This window comes from Cydia amplana, chromosome 4 (genome assembly GCF_948474715.1).
Source record: "Cydia amplana chromosome 4, ilCydAmpl1.1, whole genome shotgun sequence".
NCBI lineage: Eukaryota > Metazoa > Arthropoda > Insecta > Lepidoptera > Tortricidae > Cydia > Cydia amplana.
The window spans coordinates 1,818,038-1,834,886 of record NC_086072.1 but is presented as its reverse complement, the minus strand read 5'-3'; the positions used below and the strand labels follow the sequence as shown (position 1 = coordinate 1,834,886).

Below are 16,849 nucleotides of genomic sequence, written 5' to 3'. Positions count from 1 at the left end.
AACGGCTTCAAGAAGGCCGACCGGAGGGCTGCAGAGGTAAAGGCAAGCCCTCAGATGGTCGGACGGCGTATACCAGGACCTTAGGAGTCAAATTTTATATGAGCTGTCGAACGAGGAGACACGATTTTTAAGACTTTACATACCTTCTACAAATTATAACATTTTGATGCCAACACATTAGTTACTACATCTTATTAATGCTATACCATATCTTATACTGTCTGCCTCTTTGTTTCGCTTGCAAATTTACGACTTTTCGATGGCTGGTAGGCCCTAAGGTCAAATCAAGGCCCCAACGTTGTCTGTTCTCTTTGACGGCGCAGCAACTAGTATCATTTCTCTCTCCTCGCTCTTGTAAAAATGCCGTTTGTCAAAAAAGGACAACCATACTGTTGACAAGATGGACTTCAAATCAAGGTGTTACCGTTTTAGGTTGTGTCAAGTTGTGTATGTGTGCGTAAAAACGTATATGTGTGCTCTTTTAGGGATGTCAAAAGTCGATTTTAATCATGTTATATATCGATAAACGCTACACAGCGGAACGAAATGCGATTAATTGAAGCTTCAATATCTTCGTTAAAAATAAACATAATTGAAATGCTAATGGATAATGAATATATTATAATATCATAATATAATTCAATTATTGCGGAACACATATTTTTGTAGGTATTTGTGTATTGTAATTAAAAATCTGAACTTTCCCTTTGTTCCCTGCTGTGGCGTGACGACAAAATCGTGATCTGATAACCTCCATAAAGAATAGAAGCGTTTTTTGTTTATTTTAGTTGTCGTTAAACCTTTCAAGTAAAATTAAAATTGCATTTATCGATATGACTTTATCGACATGGCTACAGCAACGTGGATTCACATTGTTAATCGTACACTAAACAAAAGTGGTAACAGTGACAGCTCGCTTAGAGTCCATCTTTAAATATATTATATCTATGGGTCAAATACATACATAACCCTTGAAAAATTTAAATAACTTACATTTGACATCTGTCAAAATAATTCTACGTTTTCATTGTTATACTTTTACATGTCATGTGTTCAATTTGACATGTTTGTAATAGAGAAATGGGGTAAATGTTTTTATAATATGGCTACATTCTGGGGAGAACCGGAAGTGGGTCTCGTCCTTCCAGCTGAAGGGAAAATCATTTCTCGGCCATTCTGTTGGAGTCTTTCTCGGATATTACACGTAGTAATCCGTGGTGAGTGTCAAAAGAAAATAGTTAAGTGCAGTGAAAAGTGTAATTATCTAAACTTGTTAAAATATAGTGTTAGTCCGTATTGGCAGCAACTTAATTTCCCGCAAACGAGTTATTTTCCTAATTCCCTGGAAAGTTTGCCACTGTGGTGTAATTCAAAACCTGTCGATTTGTCAAGTTAACAATGTGGAACTCTTTTGTTCGGTTTTAAATTGATCTTTTGTAGCTTTCATATGTTTTATTTTTGTAATCCACGTTAAATAATGCCAGTTTTAGTAACTTTCAATCTGCTTACGCGTCACACTTGCGCACCGGCATGCGTTGCACCACGTGGTAGTGGAAAAGATTTGTTTTCTGTATACTCGTTTTGCATTCAAGTATTTTAATGTAATGATACGTTTAAAACTGTTTTTGAAAATAATTTAATTGAATCAATAACTTTCCACAAGCTGTAATGGCTGACATCCATTGTGAGATGTCAAGATAGGGCGAGGCGGCCATGCGGCCGCCATATTGCCGGTCGCATATCTTGTACATGAGGCACCTTCCGACCTTGTGTGTGCATCCTATAGTCGTCTTGGAATTTATTGCACTTTATTAACGATATCTTTTCGTTTTGTTTTAGACTAACCAAAAATGGGCAAGGAAAAGATTCACATTAACATTGTCGTGATCGGACACGTCGACTCCGGCAAGTCCACCACCACCGGCCACTTGATCTACAAATGCGGTGGTATCGACAAACGTACCATCGAAAAGTTCGAGAAGGAAGCCCAGGAGATGGGCAAGGGCTCCTTCAAGTACGCGTGGGTGTTGGACAAGCTAAAGGCTGAGCGTGAGCGTGGTATCACCATCGATATCGCCCTGTGGAAGTTCGAGACCGCCAAGTACTACGTGACCATCATCGATGCTCCCGGACACAGGGATTTCATCAAGAACATGATCACTGGTACCTCACAGGCCGATTGCGCCGTGCTCATCGTTGCCGCCGGTACTGGTGAGTTCGAGGCCGGTATCTCCAAGAACGGACAGACCCGCGAGCACGCCCTGCTCGCCTTCACCCTCGGTGTGAAGCAGCTGATCGTGGGCGTCAACAAGATGGACTCCACTGAGCCCCCGTACAGTGAACCCCGTTTTGAGGAAATCAAGAAGGAAGTCTCCTCGTACATCAAGAAGATCGGTTACAACCCAGCTGCCGTCGCTTTCGTACCCATTTCTGGCTGGCACGGAGACAACATGCTGGAGGCGTCCACCAAGATGCCTTGGTTCAAGGGATGGAACGTCGAGCGCAAGGAAGGCAAGGCTGAAGGCAAGTGCCTCATCGAGGCTCTTGACGCCATTCTGCCCCCTGCCCGCCCCACAGACAAGGCCCTGCGTCTGCCCCTGCAGGACGTCTACAAAATCGGCGGTATTGGTACGGTGCCCGTAGGCCGTGTCGAGACTGGTATTCTCAAGCCCGGCACCATCGTCGTGTTCGCGCCCGCCAACATCACCACTGAAGTAAAGTCCGTGGAGATGCACCACGAAGCCCTCCAGGAGGCCGTGCCCGGCGACAACGTCGGTTTCAACGTAAAGAACGTGTCCGTTAAGGAGCTGCGTCGTGGCTACGTCGCTGGCGACTCCAAGAACAACCCCCCCAAGGGCGCCGCAGACTTCACCGCACAGGTCATCGTGCTCAACCACCCCGGACAGATTTCAAACGGCTACACGCCTGTGCTCGATTGCCACACAGCCCACATTGCCTGCAAATTCGCAGAAATCAAAGAGAAGGTTGACCGTCGTACCGGCAAATCCACTGAAGATAACCCTAAATCCATCAAATCGGGAGACGCCGCCATCGTCATCCTGGTCCCCTCCAAGCCTCTGTGCGTGGAGTCCTTCCAGGAGTTCCCTCCTCTCGGTCGTTTCGCCGTGCGTGACATGAGGCAGACGGTGGCCGTGGGTGTCATCAAGGCTGTCAACTTCAAGGAGGCTGGCGGCGGCAAGGTCACCAAAGCTGCTGAGAAGGCCACCAAGGGCAAGAAGTAGCTAGGCCTTTTAACAGCAAAATTTTTCATCCGACTGCGATACTTCATTCACCGAAAGGTGTTCAGAAGGAAAGAAGGGCTACAAACTCATTCCTTTTCTATATTTTTTACAAGGCTTATACTGTAACATTATTTTATAATTTATATAAGGTGGTTATACATATATCTGAAATATTTTGTTATGACTGCAACTGAAAGTGTAAATTCATAGAAATAAAGGTAGCCTCCAGTACAGAATTGTATCATTTCTTTAAGACCTTGAAATAGATGCAGTAAATAATTTATTTTTGTTTTAAGTAATGCTACACAAATAAATTTAAATTTCCACACATCTAGTTCCATTATTTCATCTAGCCAGACTTGCAATTCAAGTATCAAGTTATATAATAGTACTATTAGTAGATTCCTTTTTTATTTTTTCCTAATTATCACTTCATGCTTGAATTTAACCATCATTAACTACCCATTTGAAACAGTTAATTTCTGAAGTAGTCCTAACTAGAAATGCCTACCAATTTTTTTTTTACATTTGAATATAGTGAGGCGATTTGATAGACTATTTAACGAAAATAAAATTACTTTCACTTTTGCCATAATTTGTCAGTACATAAATTTAATGCCTAACTCTTGTCCTTTAACGAACATAGAGAAAGGTACTTGCTACTTGTACATTGATATTATAATTTACAAATGTATAACTTTGACCTGTTACATGTCTGAACCTGAACCCATCAGGCATTCAAAATAATCAATACGCAGTCTGGATTTTCCAGATGGGTAGTAGTAGGTACAGAGGGGTGTCTGGGAGCCTAGCCCGAGGTCATTCGGGAGCTTGGCCCGCGCATGTCAAGTAGCGTAGTCTATTTTTGGAATTAGCGACACGCAGGGTGCAATGCAACGGTGCTGAGATCCCGGGCAGGGTTGGTAAGTTAGCAACGTGGGTAAGTGTGTAGGTACGGTACATTGTCTAGGTATCTAGAAAGATGCGTTGCCTGATAAGATTTTATAGGTAAATGACTGATAAAATTGATTTGGAAAATTAAGTAGGTATGTTACTTTAGAATGATAGTAATTGTTTTGTTAGGTACAGTCCTCATCAAAATTATTAGTTTTTCCATACAATTGCAAGTGTTCATAATTACACTATTTTATCATAACAAACACAAATATTTGATGTTTATGAGCATCATGTTCTGATTATTCTCTTAAATACATAATCTGAATAGTATGTGACAAGTTGACAACTGTACCGAAATAAATGAGAAACCTAAGTAGTTCGATGGAAATACCTATCATCTTGCGTCGAATTATGAATCAGTGTCTGAATAAGCACCTACCTACTTAAATATTAAATAAGAAACAGATACAGTCACCAGTAATTATTACAGTACATGAAATATTTTTGAACACGTAGTGATATTATTGCACGTGGCAAGAGCGCGTCTTAAAGGCCGGCAACGCACTTACATTACAATCAATCTGGTCTGGTGTTGCGGATGTCCATGGGCGACGGTAATCGCTTACCATAAGGCGATTCATCTGTTACACGTACCAATGCTAAAAGTTTTTTTGGGACACGTACGATTGCATATTCAGGTCAGGTCAGTTTTTTTTTTCAGAATTTGGTAGTAGGTAATCTAAGTTTACTAGTGCTAGTAATGTCACACAGATGTGATTTTGGCTTCCTCTACAGGGGGTGGATTTCCACAAATTAAGTAGGTAGCGCAGGTTCTACCTCTTCTATTATATCTTATAGGCACTAGGTACCTTTAAACGAGCAATTCTTGCATATAAGTATATTACGGGGATCTCGGAAACTGCTCTTTTCGGGGGCGAAAATTTTATTTAGGTATAACTCTAAACTAATTAATTATTGAATGCGGAACAATAAAGATGTCATAAAACAAATCTTGAACAGCACATCCTGCCTGAAACCATGGAACCTATTTACCTTGGTGGTAACTAGTGGGATAAACCCGCCAAATCTCAACAAAATCAGTTCAGCAGTATTTAAACGTAAAAAAGTAACATACAGAGTTACTTCTGCATTAATAAAAAGTTAAAAAATAATAAATAATACCTACGAAATAAAATGTATCTATCTATGTAATACCTTTAAACGAGCAATTCTTGCATATTTATTTATTTATATTTATATATATATATATATGTATATATATATATATATATATATATTTCGGGGATCTCGGAAACGGCTCTAACGATTTCGATGAAATTTGGTATATAGGGGTTTTCGGGGGCGAAAAATCGATCTAGCTAGGTCTTATCTCTGGGAAAACCCTAATTTTTGAGATTTTATATGTTTTCTCCCAGATATTATTACTTAAAGTATGTACCTATGAACAGTTTACTTATTCAGTGTTTCTGACAAAAGGGTTAATTTAACTATCCATTTATCTCCTACGTACTTTCTCTCTTGAAACTACGCGAACTATCTAATGAGATGTGCCTAAATCAATGACCGTGAACGCTCGCGACTACTCTGTACAAACTACAATGTCAATGACCTTTTACCTCCCGATGAATGACTGGAGAGTAGCCAACATACAACCCTAGGAAATGAACATTCTAAGGTAAATAGGAAGAGGTGAATAAAACAAAATGAAACTACAACATTTCAATATATTAATTAAAGTACTAAGCTAAACTATTATCAGTTTAGTAAGAGTTACGTTGTTCACCCAGGCGCGCGGCTTCAGCCGCCTCTTCCTGTTCTAAGATCATGTTAGCCCATTCCTCGGCTTGCCGATATCTTTTCTTCTGCATATGGGGCGCATACACTAGCCGATGGACCACAACTAGGCCAGATGTGACAGATACAGCCATCAATGTTTTCACCAGCGGGCTGGACGTCTTGAACCAACGTTTGACGGCCTCCATGGTTATTTAACTTCCACAGCTGACTCAGGCTGTGAGGTACGCTTGTTCCTGGGGAAATACTCGTCAAAAAGCGGTCTCCAGATATAAACTCCGCCAATAACACCCAAAACTGATACGAGAATAATCTGACCTCTTGTTATGCCTCTTGGTTTATAGATTCGCATATTAACGTTATCACACTAATTAATTAGATTCTTTACTAACGCTATTTCAGTGCAAAATTGTGTTTTGAGTCAATAAATAACATTTTAACATAAAATTATTTGAGGTTATATCACAACATAACCTATAAAATTTTTTTTTTTTTTTTTTAAACAGTTATGGCCTGGATGCGAGTCCTTTAAGCCAAGTCTTTGTTTTGCTATTTTTAAAACACTTCATTTAAAGAGTTAAATGGCAGAGAATGCACTAGTAATTTTGTTAAAACACTTCACTTTAAATCTTCAACGCTGTATTTTTGATATACTTGTATAACGGAACGTAACTGTCAACGTTTTTAAGAATGTCGTTGAGGCGGCGGGGGACATTATTATCAAACACTTCACTTAATTCACTTGCAAGGATGAGTCTTTCAAACGCAAACACTTGGCATTTAAATATAAGGTGTTCAACATCTGCAATGCTACCATTCTGACAGTGAGGACATGTACCATCGGCTATAATCGAAAATCTGGCTAAGTGCGCTGGTGCACAGTTGTGACCAAACCTCAATCTATTGATTGTGGTAATAAAGCTACGACTTCCTATCTTTATCTTCTCATACCAAGGCTTTCCAGGTAAGTCGGTTTGAATACTAGCGTACCATCTTCCTTTTGTCTCTCTATCTTTAATCCATATATCTATCCACATCTTCACAATATCAGTCTTAACAGAAGCTTGACAATCAGTTAGTGGAATTCTAGTACTACATCTTACATCTAATTCGTTAATACCTAAATAAGCAGCTTTATCTGCAGCTTCATTCCCTGTTATACCAGTATGGGATGGAATCCACATAAAGTTTATATTTACATTAATGTTTTTCAATTGTAATAACATCTTTTTAATTTTATACAAGATAAAATTATCTTTATAATGCAATTGATTATTCTGTAATCCATAGATTAAGCTAAGTGAATCAGTGAAAATACAGAAATGCTTATATTCTGACACTCTTATTATAACTTTCAGGGCTTCAAATACAGCATACGCTTCAGCTGTAAATATGGAACATAAATCGTGCAACCTAAAGCTCTGTACAAATTTAGTTTGAGGATCATACACGGCACTTCGAACATGAGACTCCGCTTTACTACCATCTGTGTATAACTTATAGTAATTGGGAATTTGTGACAAGAAATGTAGAAAGTCAGTATTATTATTGATAGATTTTGTGCATACTGTAATGTTTAAAAGTTTACTATTAAAGCTATCTTCATAACATGGCCAAATTTCATTTTTATATATATTACAAAACTTAGCTTCCACCTGTAAGAGTAATGCTGTTAACTTAGGGATCCTGGGATGACCCTTTATACTTCTTATTACACTTTGATTATCTTTAGCATATATCTTAATTAAATATCTATAAGCTAACAACACCCATCGAACAGGTAAAGGCATTGTTTTAGTCTCTACTTCCATTGCTTTTATAGGGGTTGAACACATTGCCCCTGATATTATTCGCATTGCCTTATTTTGAATTATTTCTAATTTATGTGTGTGTTCAGTATTCATATGTACAAGAAAACTATAGTCAAAGTGACTTCTGACAAGGGTTTTATACAGTAAGGATAGTACTTGAGGGTCTGCACCCCAAGATATACCGGCAAGACATCTCATAACATTTAAACCTCTAACAGAATTAGAGATTATGTGCTTAGCATGTAGGTCAAATTTTAAATGATTATCTATGACTACACCTAGAAACTTATGAGAAGGGACTTCTCTAATAATCTCATTATTATATACAATATTTACATTTGTTGTGTCCTTGCTCAATATTAGTAACTTGCTTTTGTCAGGGTTTATCTTTAAGTGTAAGTAATTATTATAATAAACATAAAGTTCATTTAGTGCGTTATTAATATGTGCTTTAGCTACATCTAAATTTGAATTAATAGAATATATTACAAGATCATCTGCAAATTGCAGTATATTAACATTAGAACTATTTACAAATGAGTCAATATCACTAGTATACAAATTATACAGAAGAGGAGACAGCGTTGCTCCTTGCATTGTGCCTTTGAAAACTTGTCGTGGTCCATGGAGTATGTTATTAAATTTTACATATAGCTCTCTATCGTCTAAGAAATTGAATATCCACTTGCATAATTTCCCAGGGATTTTAATATTAGATAGAACTTTAACAAGTATTGTAGGATCAACATTGTCAAATGCTCCTTGTACATCCAAAAATATACAAACAGCATGTGACTTGTTATAGTTAGCTAATTTTAAATCCGATATAAGAGATATGAAGCTGTCAGAACAGCTTCTACCTCGTCGAAAGCCGTTTTGAAATGGAGGCAGTATATTGTTTGCCTCAACATACCAATCTAGTCTAGTCTTTATCATATTCTCAAAAACTTTACCAATACATGATGATAGAGAAATAGGTCTATAAGAATTGGCCTCACTAGGAGGTTTGTCTGGTTTTAAAATAGGTATTACACATTGTGTTTTCCAAGATTGAGGTATTTTTCCTTGTAACCAAAGTAAATTCATTATTTTTAGCAAAACTTGTTGACCATTAACATGCAGCTTCTTTAAAAGCAGGTATGGTATATCATCTAAGCCTGGGGTAGTATTCTTCCTAGATTGCAGACTTACAACAAATTCCTCCCAAGTAAAAGGTTCAATAAGATACTTAGACTCATTATTCTCATTGTTACTTTCAAATAAACTTTCTATAGAGCTAGGATCGTTACTACAACCTTGGGTTAACTTAGTTATAAATGGTTCTATAAATTCATCATTTTTAATTATCTGCTTAGATTTTAATCCCTTAAAACGTTTAATATTGTTCCATATTAACCCAATAGGTGTACATCGATTTAAAGAAGCACAAAAACTACGCCAACTACTAGTTCTTTCCTCTGCTATTGTGCGTTTTTTAAGAGCATTAAGTTTCTTGTACGAAATATAGTTTTCTAAAGATGGATTCGCCCTGTAATATTTTAATGCCTCATAGGCTTTAATGACACTATCCTCACATTTTTTATTCCACCAAGGAACCGGCGGTCTGCTAATAAAGTTTGTATTTTTAGTAAGTTTTGGAATACATTGTATCTTTAAGAATTGGAGTTCAGAACTAAATTTGTCATATAATTGTATAGGATCATTATTCTCATTTAAAGGAAAATTAGAGAATACCTCTTCTGATAGCTCTTTATATTTGTTCCAGTCAGCTTTAGTGTATATAAATTTATCTATTGGATCATTTATTTGATATTTTTCAAGAGATGTTAATATACTGACTATAGTAGGGTAGTGATCGCTGCCCATAGGGTCATCATGGACTTGCCACTCGCACATAGGTGCTATACTCGCACTGCAGAAGCTAACATCGATCGCTGAAGGATTTCGATTGGGGTAAGTAACTGTAGTTGGGTTTCCGTCATTTAAGATACATAAGTCTAAGTCACTTATAATATCGAACAGGGTGTTACCCCGCGATTGGTTAGTAGCGCAACCAAACGCTGTATGATGTGCATTGATATCTCCTGCTATTATTATAGGTGTTGGTAATTTCTCAATTATATTTTTAAGTCTATTTAGTCTTATGTGTGGACGGTTTGGTGGACAGTACACACATAAAACTGATAAAGGCCCTAAGTCAGTCACAATAGAGATCGCTACATTTTGAATACTTTCATAAAAGTTAGTCTGTATAAAAGTATGTTTGTATATATTTTTAACAAGTATAGCAACTCCGCCACGTCCATTGTTACCATACTTGCAGTAAATATTATAATTAGGTATTCTAAAAGCAGTAGTTGGCTTTAACCAGGTTTCATTAAGAAGACAAACATCAATATTATTTACTTTTAAAAAGTTAATTAGCAACGGTTTTTTATTTGAAATAGATTGAACATTGAATTGAGCAATACGAATGTGTGTAGGATCCATTATTTAATGTTTTTAATAAGCATATCTTTAATACAACTATTAGTGATTGGGCTAGAATCGGTCTTGTTGGCTAATTCTATGAGAGTGCTAACCAGTGCATTCATTAAATCTGTATTCTGTAACAATTCTTTTTTAATGTCAAATTTAGGGGTTTCTGCTGGTGTAGAAGGAACGGTTTTTTGCGTTTGTGTTTTTGGGGTTTTTTCAGGTCTTACAGTTTTGTTTTTGTCAAGTAAAGCCGGAAACTCAACTTTTCTCGTTTCAGCCTTAGAAGCATATGTGATGTTTGTCTTCTTTTCCATTATTTTTTTAAGTTTTACAGGACAAGCTTTTGAAATTGCCAAGTGGGGGCCGCTACAATTGGCACAACATAACTCATTAGGTTTGTCACACTCCTTATAAAAGTGGTCGCCAGAGCAAATGGAGCAACGCTGTTTTCCGTTACATACTTTAGCTGCATGATTAAATTTAAAGCATTTGAAACATTGCAGTAGTGGAGGCACATATTCAAAGATTCTGTACGAGAATAAATCGTACTGTACATTGTCCGGTAGTACATGCGACAAGAACGTAATGCTCACTGTCTGTAAGGGAACACGATCCTGTCCGACTTTTTTCGTGAAGCGGCGAACCGCTATGATCTCATAAATAGAGCTCAACTTTGTGTATAAATCCTTGTTAGAGATATTGACTGGCACAAATCTGATTATCCCAGTTTTTTCGATTTGGGTCGCCGGTATGTACGCCTTCATGTTATTTTGGGTCAAAAATGCAGTGTTGTTTAGAAAATTGTTTGCATTATTATATTGCTTGAAAACGACTGCAATTTTGTTAGCGTTTACGCGCTGTATAGCCGTTACACCTTTTATGCCATTTGTGAATATGTGGTTGAGAAATATTGGACTTTTATTTCCCAATCTGTCCTTTGCGTCCACATGTTCGACAAAAACTTTAAATTCTAGTTTTCCCGAGTTCTCAGGGTATAGTCTTTTGTAGTCCGGTTTAAAGTACGGTAAATAAGCACTATTAGATTGCTCACCCCCGCCGCCATCGTCCGTGCCGCCTTGGCCGTCGGTTTTGGAGCGCTTGAGGGTGGGCGGGTTTTCCCCGCCCCCCTCGCCACCTGCCATTGTTTATACACTAACTATAATTATTTACAAAATTTTACATTAAATATATACAAGTTAAGTTAGTTTAAACTACTTTAAACTAATAAATCGCAATTCTAAAAGTTGGAGCGAAAATTTTCCGACAACTTTTTTCAAGTTCCCGCCAAAGCACCTATAAAATTGGCAGAGGCGTTTTTAAAAATGTTTCAATCTTATAACCGGAAGTAGGTTTTGACATGAAAATTTAATGCTGAAGTTTATGTAAATTTCATGGTCGCGTGGGACGCGTCTGCTCTGCCGCGTCTTCTTTTTTAATAATACCATTGTGTCAGGGCGTTTAACTAACCCTTAAGTAAATAAAAAAGTGTTATCTTATTTTTGAGCATTTTTTTGAGTCTTGAGTTCCTAAACGTAGCCTATCCGTCAGTGTCACTATGACAGTAATATCTCAACTCAAGTAATTCAAGTATCTCAACGTGGGTTGGTTCGTTGTTGATGTGTTGATGAGAAATTAAAAATAATTTATAGGCGCATAACGTGGTTGGTACTACAATTAAGCAACATTAATGAGATAACTATAGCAGCATGGCATCCCATCCAAGGCAGGTCCCGAATATATTAATAACAGGTGCGCGGAAATATAAAAAAAAACCTTAAGACTCCTATTGGGGATATCAGATAAATTATTCTATTAAATTTATGTTCTAGGTACCCCTGGTGTCGGCAAATCCACGTTGTCAAAGTTGGTGGCAGATAGAACCAAGTTTACTTGGAGAGAAGTATCAAAACTGGCAGAAGAATTCCATTGTTTAGACGAGTATGACCCGGAATACCAGTGTCCGTATCTCAATGAGGATAAGGTAAATTGGAAATTATCAGTAACTACCTTTTGCCCGTGATACAAATATACTTTAATAAAAGTGACACCAATAAAAAACAAAACAGAATATCGAAAAAATGTGTATAAATAAACTATGGTAGACTAATTTACAGGCAGTCTTCTTATCACATAAGAATTGTCACTTTGGAGGGTTACAAATTCTTTTTAAATATTGATGGCTCTGTTTTATTTGTTGATAACTCAATGGATATACAGCATGAGGTTTCTCCTCTTGTATTGAATGTAGCTCAACTGCAAAAAAAAAATGAAAGATTTAGAAGTCATGTAATTTTTTGACTTACTTTAATTAACTATATTTTAATTACTTTTTCAGTTACTGGACATGATGGAAGGGTTGATGGCGAAAGGCGGCAACATTGTGGACTATCACGGCTGCGAGTTCTTCCCGGAGCGGTGGTTTGATGCAGTTTTCGTTATCAGAACTAGCAACACAGTGCTGTTTGACAGACTTTTGGCTCGGTAATACAATTTTTGTTGATAGTTTTATTTTACCATGTATACGTTTTTGTTATGCCGTTTAGTTTAAAGGTGGTAATGCTTTGATGCATGCAGTAAAAAGTTGTAATTATCCCAGTATTAATTTCACTAGAAGCCCTACCATGGCCACAATGCGTAGGTGCGCGGGGCCCATGACATTTGCTACTTTTGCCACGTAGCTAATCCGCCACTGGCTAATGTGACCTGTAGAGGAGAACATCTGGTATAATTACTATCGTTTTCTTTTTGCAGAGGATACACTGGTAAGAAGTTAGAAGACAACATACAGTGTGAAATATTCGAGACTCTGTTAGAAGAAGCGCAGTCATCATACAAGCCGGAAATAGTTATTCAGCTTCAGAACGAGACGCAAGAACAGCTGCAGCAAAACGTGAACACAATCGTGGAATGGATAGAGAGGTGGAAGGAGGAGAACTTATAAAATAATAATTATTAAATGTTTTTTTTTTATCATCCGAAATACTTCATCTTCTACATCCTGCATCTATAGAGGCCCCTCCACATTCGTGCGCGAATCGCGGCGCGATATCATAGTCTGGGATGAATCGACTTTTTGTGAAAAATGAAAGTATCATAACCATTTATTTACAAACAAGATACCACACTAACGCATCGCACCGCGACCTTGGTGCGTCGCACCCATAAGAGAGAGCGAGAAAGAGATATCTGTCCACTTTAAGGCCTGTCCAGACGAGAACAATTTTTCGCCAATCTGATTAAATTGTCCGATCAAATCAGGTGGTGTAATATACCTGGTCAAGCAGATCTTGTCAGTAGAAAAAGGCGGCAGATTTGAAAAATGTAGGCGCGATGAGATATTGTTCCATAGAAAAATTTGAATTTAGCGTCTTTTTTTACTGACCAGCTATAGCGAAATGACGAGTCCACTTCTTTTCAATTCGAATCATTCGAATTGATTAGGTCGCTGGTTCGAGTTGACTCGACTCGACGGTTCGCGACAAGGTCAGAGAATAACTATAGCTGGTCAATTAAATCTTGTCAGTAAATAAAGGCGCGAAATTCAAAATTTCTATGGGACGATATACCTTCACGCCTACATTTTTTAAATTTGCCGCCTTTGTCTACTGACAAAATCTGCTTGACCAAGTATAATAGTACTATCGTAATCGTACAGAAAATTCACTCCTTCACAAAAGTCAGATGGTATAAAATTATACCTATATCGCCGCCTGCAAGCAAAATATAAACTTATAACCGCGCACGAACCGTGAATCTTCTTTGCGCGCCGCAGTTTTATGACCGAGGTATGAGTGTCGGCACGGGGTTGTCACTTGACAAGTTTTTGTACCTACACCTGATGTACCTATACTGATTTATTATTTTTAAGATAAATATGGTGGAATTACAAACGTTGATTCTGTAAACATATTTTTTTTATCCGAAGATAGTATGTCTGATTCTCATGGAAGTAGGATTCGAAGCCATTGTGTATTTTCAATTTTGCGCGAGCGCCACGTGACATGACTATCGTGCGAGCCGAGCAGCAGCCCGGGAGGCGCGCCAGCCAAATGTACCTAAACTGCGAAGTGACACCCCCCCTGACAAGGTCACGGGCGGCGCGGAAGTCGCAAACTCGAGTTAAGACGGCGAGTCAAGCGGCAGTTGTTGTAAAAAGAACCTTCAGGGCACAGAATTAAGGTTTATTTTTGAATGGTCATAGTACCAGTCAACTCGAGACGGCGAATCAAGCGACAGTTGTTGTAAAAAGAACCTTCGGGCTACGGAATTAAGGTTTATTTTTGAATGGCCTTAGTAGCAGTGTATAGCGTTGACTCGGCTCGCAGAGTTGGCGAATTGGCGATTCATTCGCCGAGTTAGCGGATTGGATACCAACCTACTGCCGATTTCGTTTTAATGTTTACTGATTCTATCCTTTATCTCAGTTTAGTGGTCGAGTTGATTCGAATTGCCAATAGTCTTGATTCGAATTAAGTCATCTGTAGGTTGATAAGACTTATTCGACTCGCCCATTCCATTTTTATGGCAACACACTAGTTTTCTTGAGATAATAATATACTTACGTTACGTTATTCCAATTTAATTTAATTCACAGAAAATTGCTTCCTGCTGCATTTCCATTAAATCAATTTATCTGAAGTACCAGTGATACTTGTACGCTAAGCCTACACCATGCCTCACGTGTAAGTAATTAATAATAATTATCTTAATTATATTCTTATTGAAATAAGAGTTGTATAAAACTTTTTTGTATGACGGGGAAATATTTTACGTTCCTGTAGACTTTAGACAGTGTAAAAGAGCGCCAGTAACGTGACTTCTAAATAAATATTTTTTTTGTTTTGAAAGGGTAGGGAAACTACAGTAAATCTCCTTGTCATCAGGTCAGGATCTCAGGATTAGAATCCTTGAGAAATCAAAAGAACTCTTCAACTTTTTTAGTCATACCTACTAATAGTTATTGGTGTATTTTAATATTCCCTTTTCCCTCAGAGCTACATTTGGTGAAGTAGAATAAAATTATTGATGAGGCCCATAAAATGGAATACTTACTGTTTTGTGACGTTTTTTTGTTAAGACTATTTTGCAATCTTTTAAGAATTCAAGTTTGGGGTTGGTTAAAAGTGTTAAAACAGTGGTTAAAACATAATGAATCTGAATTTTTTGAGCCTTTTTGTGTGGTTAAGTAAATGTCAATAACAAACTTAGACATAATATATTACATCTGATTTGTAGGAGTTTCTTCTGGGTAATCATAGGAATACGTTAAAACATTGTTTTCCCTGGTAATAAACTAGCGGATTTTCATTACATCATATCATACCTGATTTTATAATATACTGTACCTATTACAGATACCTAATAGAACTACAGCGCGGTCCAACCTTGAAGGTAATAATTTTCATTTTGAAAGTTGGTGATCAAGATACTGAAGAAAAAACAACTGAAACAATTAATGTTGATGATATGGTTGAGGTTTGTTTTAAATTGAAGTTTGATAGTCATTTAACACCATTTGTAAGGATAAAGTTGAAAAACACTAATGTCAAAAATGCTACAGTTCAAATCCAGGTAACTGCTAATACTCTTAACCCAGATAATACCAAGAGGCCAATATTTAATGAGCAATTATTTTGTTCTGCTGAATGGTTGGATGCTACAATGGAAAAATTTGGATATTACTCCACTTTGAAAGCCAAGAACCTGGCTACATTTTCATATTTTCTAGAAATAGATATCACTGTTCGTAAAGAATTTCCTGTCACCTCCATACCAAATATTGACAAATTTTATGAAGACACAGAATTCACCGATTTTCACCTGCATGCCACAGATGGTAATGTGCCAATGCACAAAGCACTCCTTGCAGCAAACAGTGATGTGTTCAAAGCAATGCTGAACGGAGAGTGGAAAGAAAAAGGAGAAGGACAAATCAACATAGAAGGGGTGACTGTGAAAACACTTCAGCACCTAAAGGACTATATGTACCTGGGGGTGTTACCTGATGAGGGCCTGGAATCACTTCTAGTGGTTGCAGCCCGCTACTTGATGGATAAGCTGAAGGCTGATTGCAGTAAAAAACTTCTTCAAATGATCAATTTGGAAAATGTAGATTGTCTCATTAAGCTTGCTTGTAAGCATGACCTACATGAACTGGTGCAAGCTTTGATATTTAATACTCCAGATAAATTAGTAACTGATTATTACCAGTCAAAAATCAAAGCGAAAGAGTCTACCGATGGTAACAAAAAATAGATTGTAAAACATATTGACTCTGCGTTTTATCTTGACGTAATTTTTTTATGCTACGATTAACCCTTCGTACGCTTAAACACGGATCTGGTGCGTGAGAATTTAAATCTATTGTTTTAAATGTCAAGGTCACTTTTTCAATGATCAAATTTGACAGCCCGCATACGAGGGGTTAAACATGTTTTTATTCCTAATAATGTTACTTGTTTCAGTTATTGGCATCTTTGTAGTTAATATTCTGTGATTCATTGTAAGCTTATTATTTTTTGTTTAAACAATGATTAATTAATTGTAATATGTACAACAATATTTTTGTTACAATTATCTGATGTGAGTTTTCTAGTACTCAGGACA

General features: G+C 37.3%; 3 protein-coding genes and 1 long non-coding RNA gene across 5 annotated transcripts; all 4 read left to right on the top strand.

Annotated features, from left to right (window-relative positions):
- The first annotated feature begins 1,092 nt into the window (after positions 1-1,092).
- On the top strand, positions 1,093-3,568 carry LOC134663027 (elongation factor 1-alpha). Of its 2 annotated transcripts, none has more exons than XM_063519317.1 (2): positions 1,093-1,217; positions 1,840-3,568. In XM_063519317.1, the coding sequence occupies exon 2, from the start codon at positions 1,851-1,853 to the stop codon at positions 3,240-3,242; it is 1,392 nt and encodes a 463-aa protein (XP_063375387.1). In that variant the 5' UTR covers positions 1,093-1,217; positions 1,840-1,850; the 3' UTR covers positions 3,243-3,568. The 2 variants fall into 2 exon arrangements, with proteins under 2 accessions (XP_063375387.1, XP_063375388.1); XM_063519318.1 differs by having other exon boundaries at positions 1,154-1,256.
- A 2,746-nt stretch (positions 3,569-6,314) lies between these two features.
- Positions 6,315-7,572, top strand: LOC134663026 (uncharacterized). The gene is made up of 2 exons (XR_010098119.1): positions 6,315-6,918; positions 7,313-7,572. It is a non-coding gene; the product is annotated as an uncharacterized LOC134663026 (long non-coding RNA).
- Positions 7,573-11,851: 4,279 nt separating this feature from the next.
- On the top strand, positions 11,852-13,201 carry LOC134647569 (adenylate kinase isoenzyme 6 homolog). The gene is made up of 4 exons (XM_063501922.1): positions 11,852-11,992; positions 12,073-12,224; positions 12,579-12,724; positions 12,995-13,201. Exons 1-4 carry the CDS (start codon positions 11,950-11,952, stop codon positions 13,182-13,184), a joined length of 531 nt encoding a protein of 176 aa, XP_063357992.1. The 5' UTR covers positions 11,852-11,949; the 3' UTR covers positions 13,185-13,201.
- A 2,703-nt stretch (positions 13,202-15,904) lies between these two features.
- LOC134647485 (uncharacterized) lies at positions 15,905-16,739 on the top strand. Its single transcript, XM_063501836.1, has 2 exons — positions 15,905-16,316; positions 16,708-16,739. Exons 1-2 carry the CDS (start codon positions 15,905-15,907, stop codon positions 16,737-16,739), a joined length of 444 nt encoding a protein of 147 aa, XP_063357906.1.
- Positions 16,740-16,849: the final 110 nt, after the last annotated feature.

Excerpts from the sequence above, each read along its gene's own strand:
- LOC134663027 (XM_063519317.1), top strand. The coding sequence starts at position 1,851 with ATGGGCAAGGAAAAGATTCACATTAACATTGTCGTGATCGGACACGTC.
- LOC134647569 (XM_063501922.1), top strand. The coding sequence starts at position 11,950 with ATGGCATCCCATCCAAGGCAGGTCCCGAATATATTAATAACAG. Across the intron at positions 11,993-12,072 it reads CCCGAATATATTAATAACAG|GTACCCCTGGTGTCGGCAAA; the intron begins GTGCGCGGAAAT and ends TTTATGTTCTAG. Across the intron at positions 12,225-12,578 it reads CGTATCTCAATGAGGATAAG|TTACTGGACATGATGGAAGG; the intron begins GTAAATTGGAAA and ends TTACTTTTTCAG.
- LOC134647485 (XM_063501836.1), top strand. The coding sequence starts at position 15,905 with ATGGAAAAATTTGGATATTACTCCACTTTGAAAGCCAAGAACCTGGCT. Across the intron at positions 16,317-16,707 it reads TAAGCTGAAGGCTGATTGCA|TTATTGGCATCTTTGTAGTT; the intron begins GTAAAAAACTTC and ends TACTTGTTTCAG.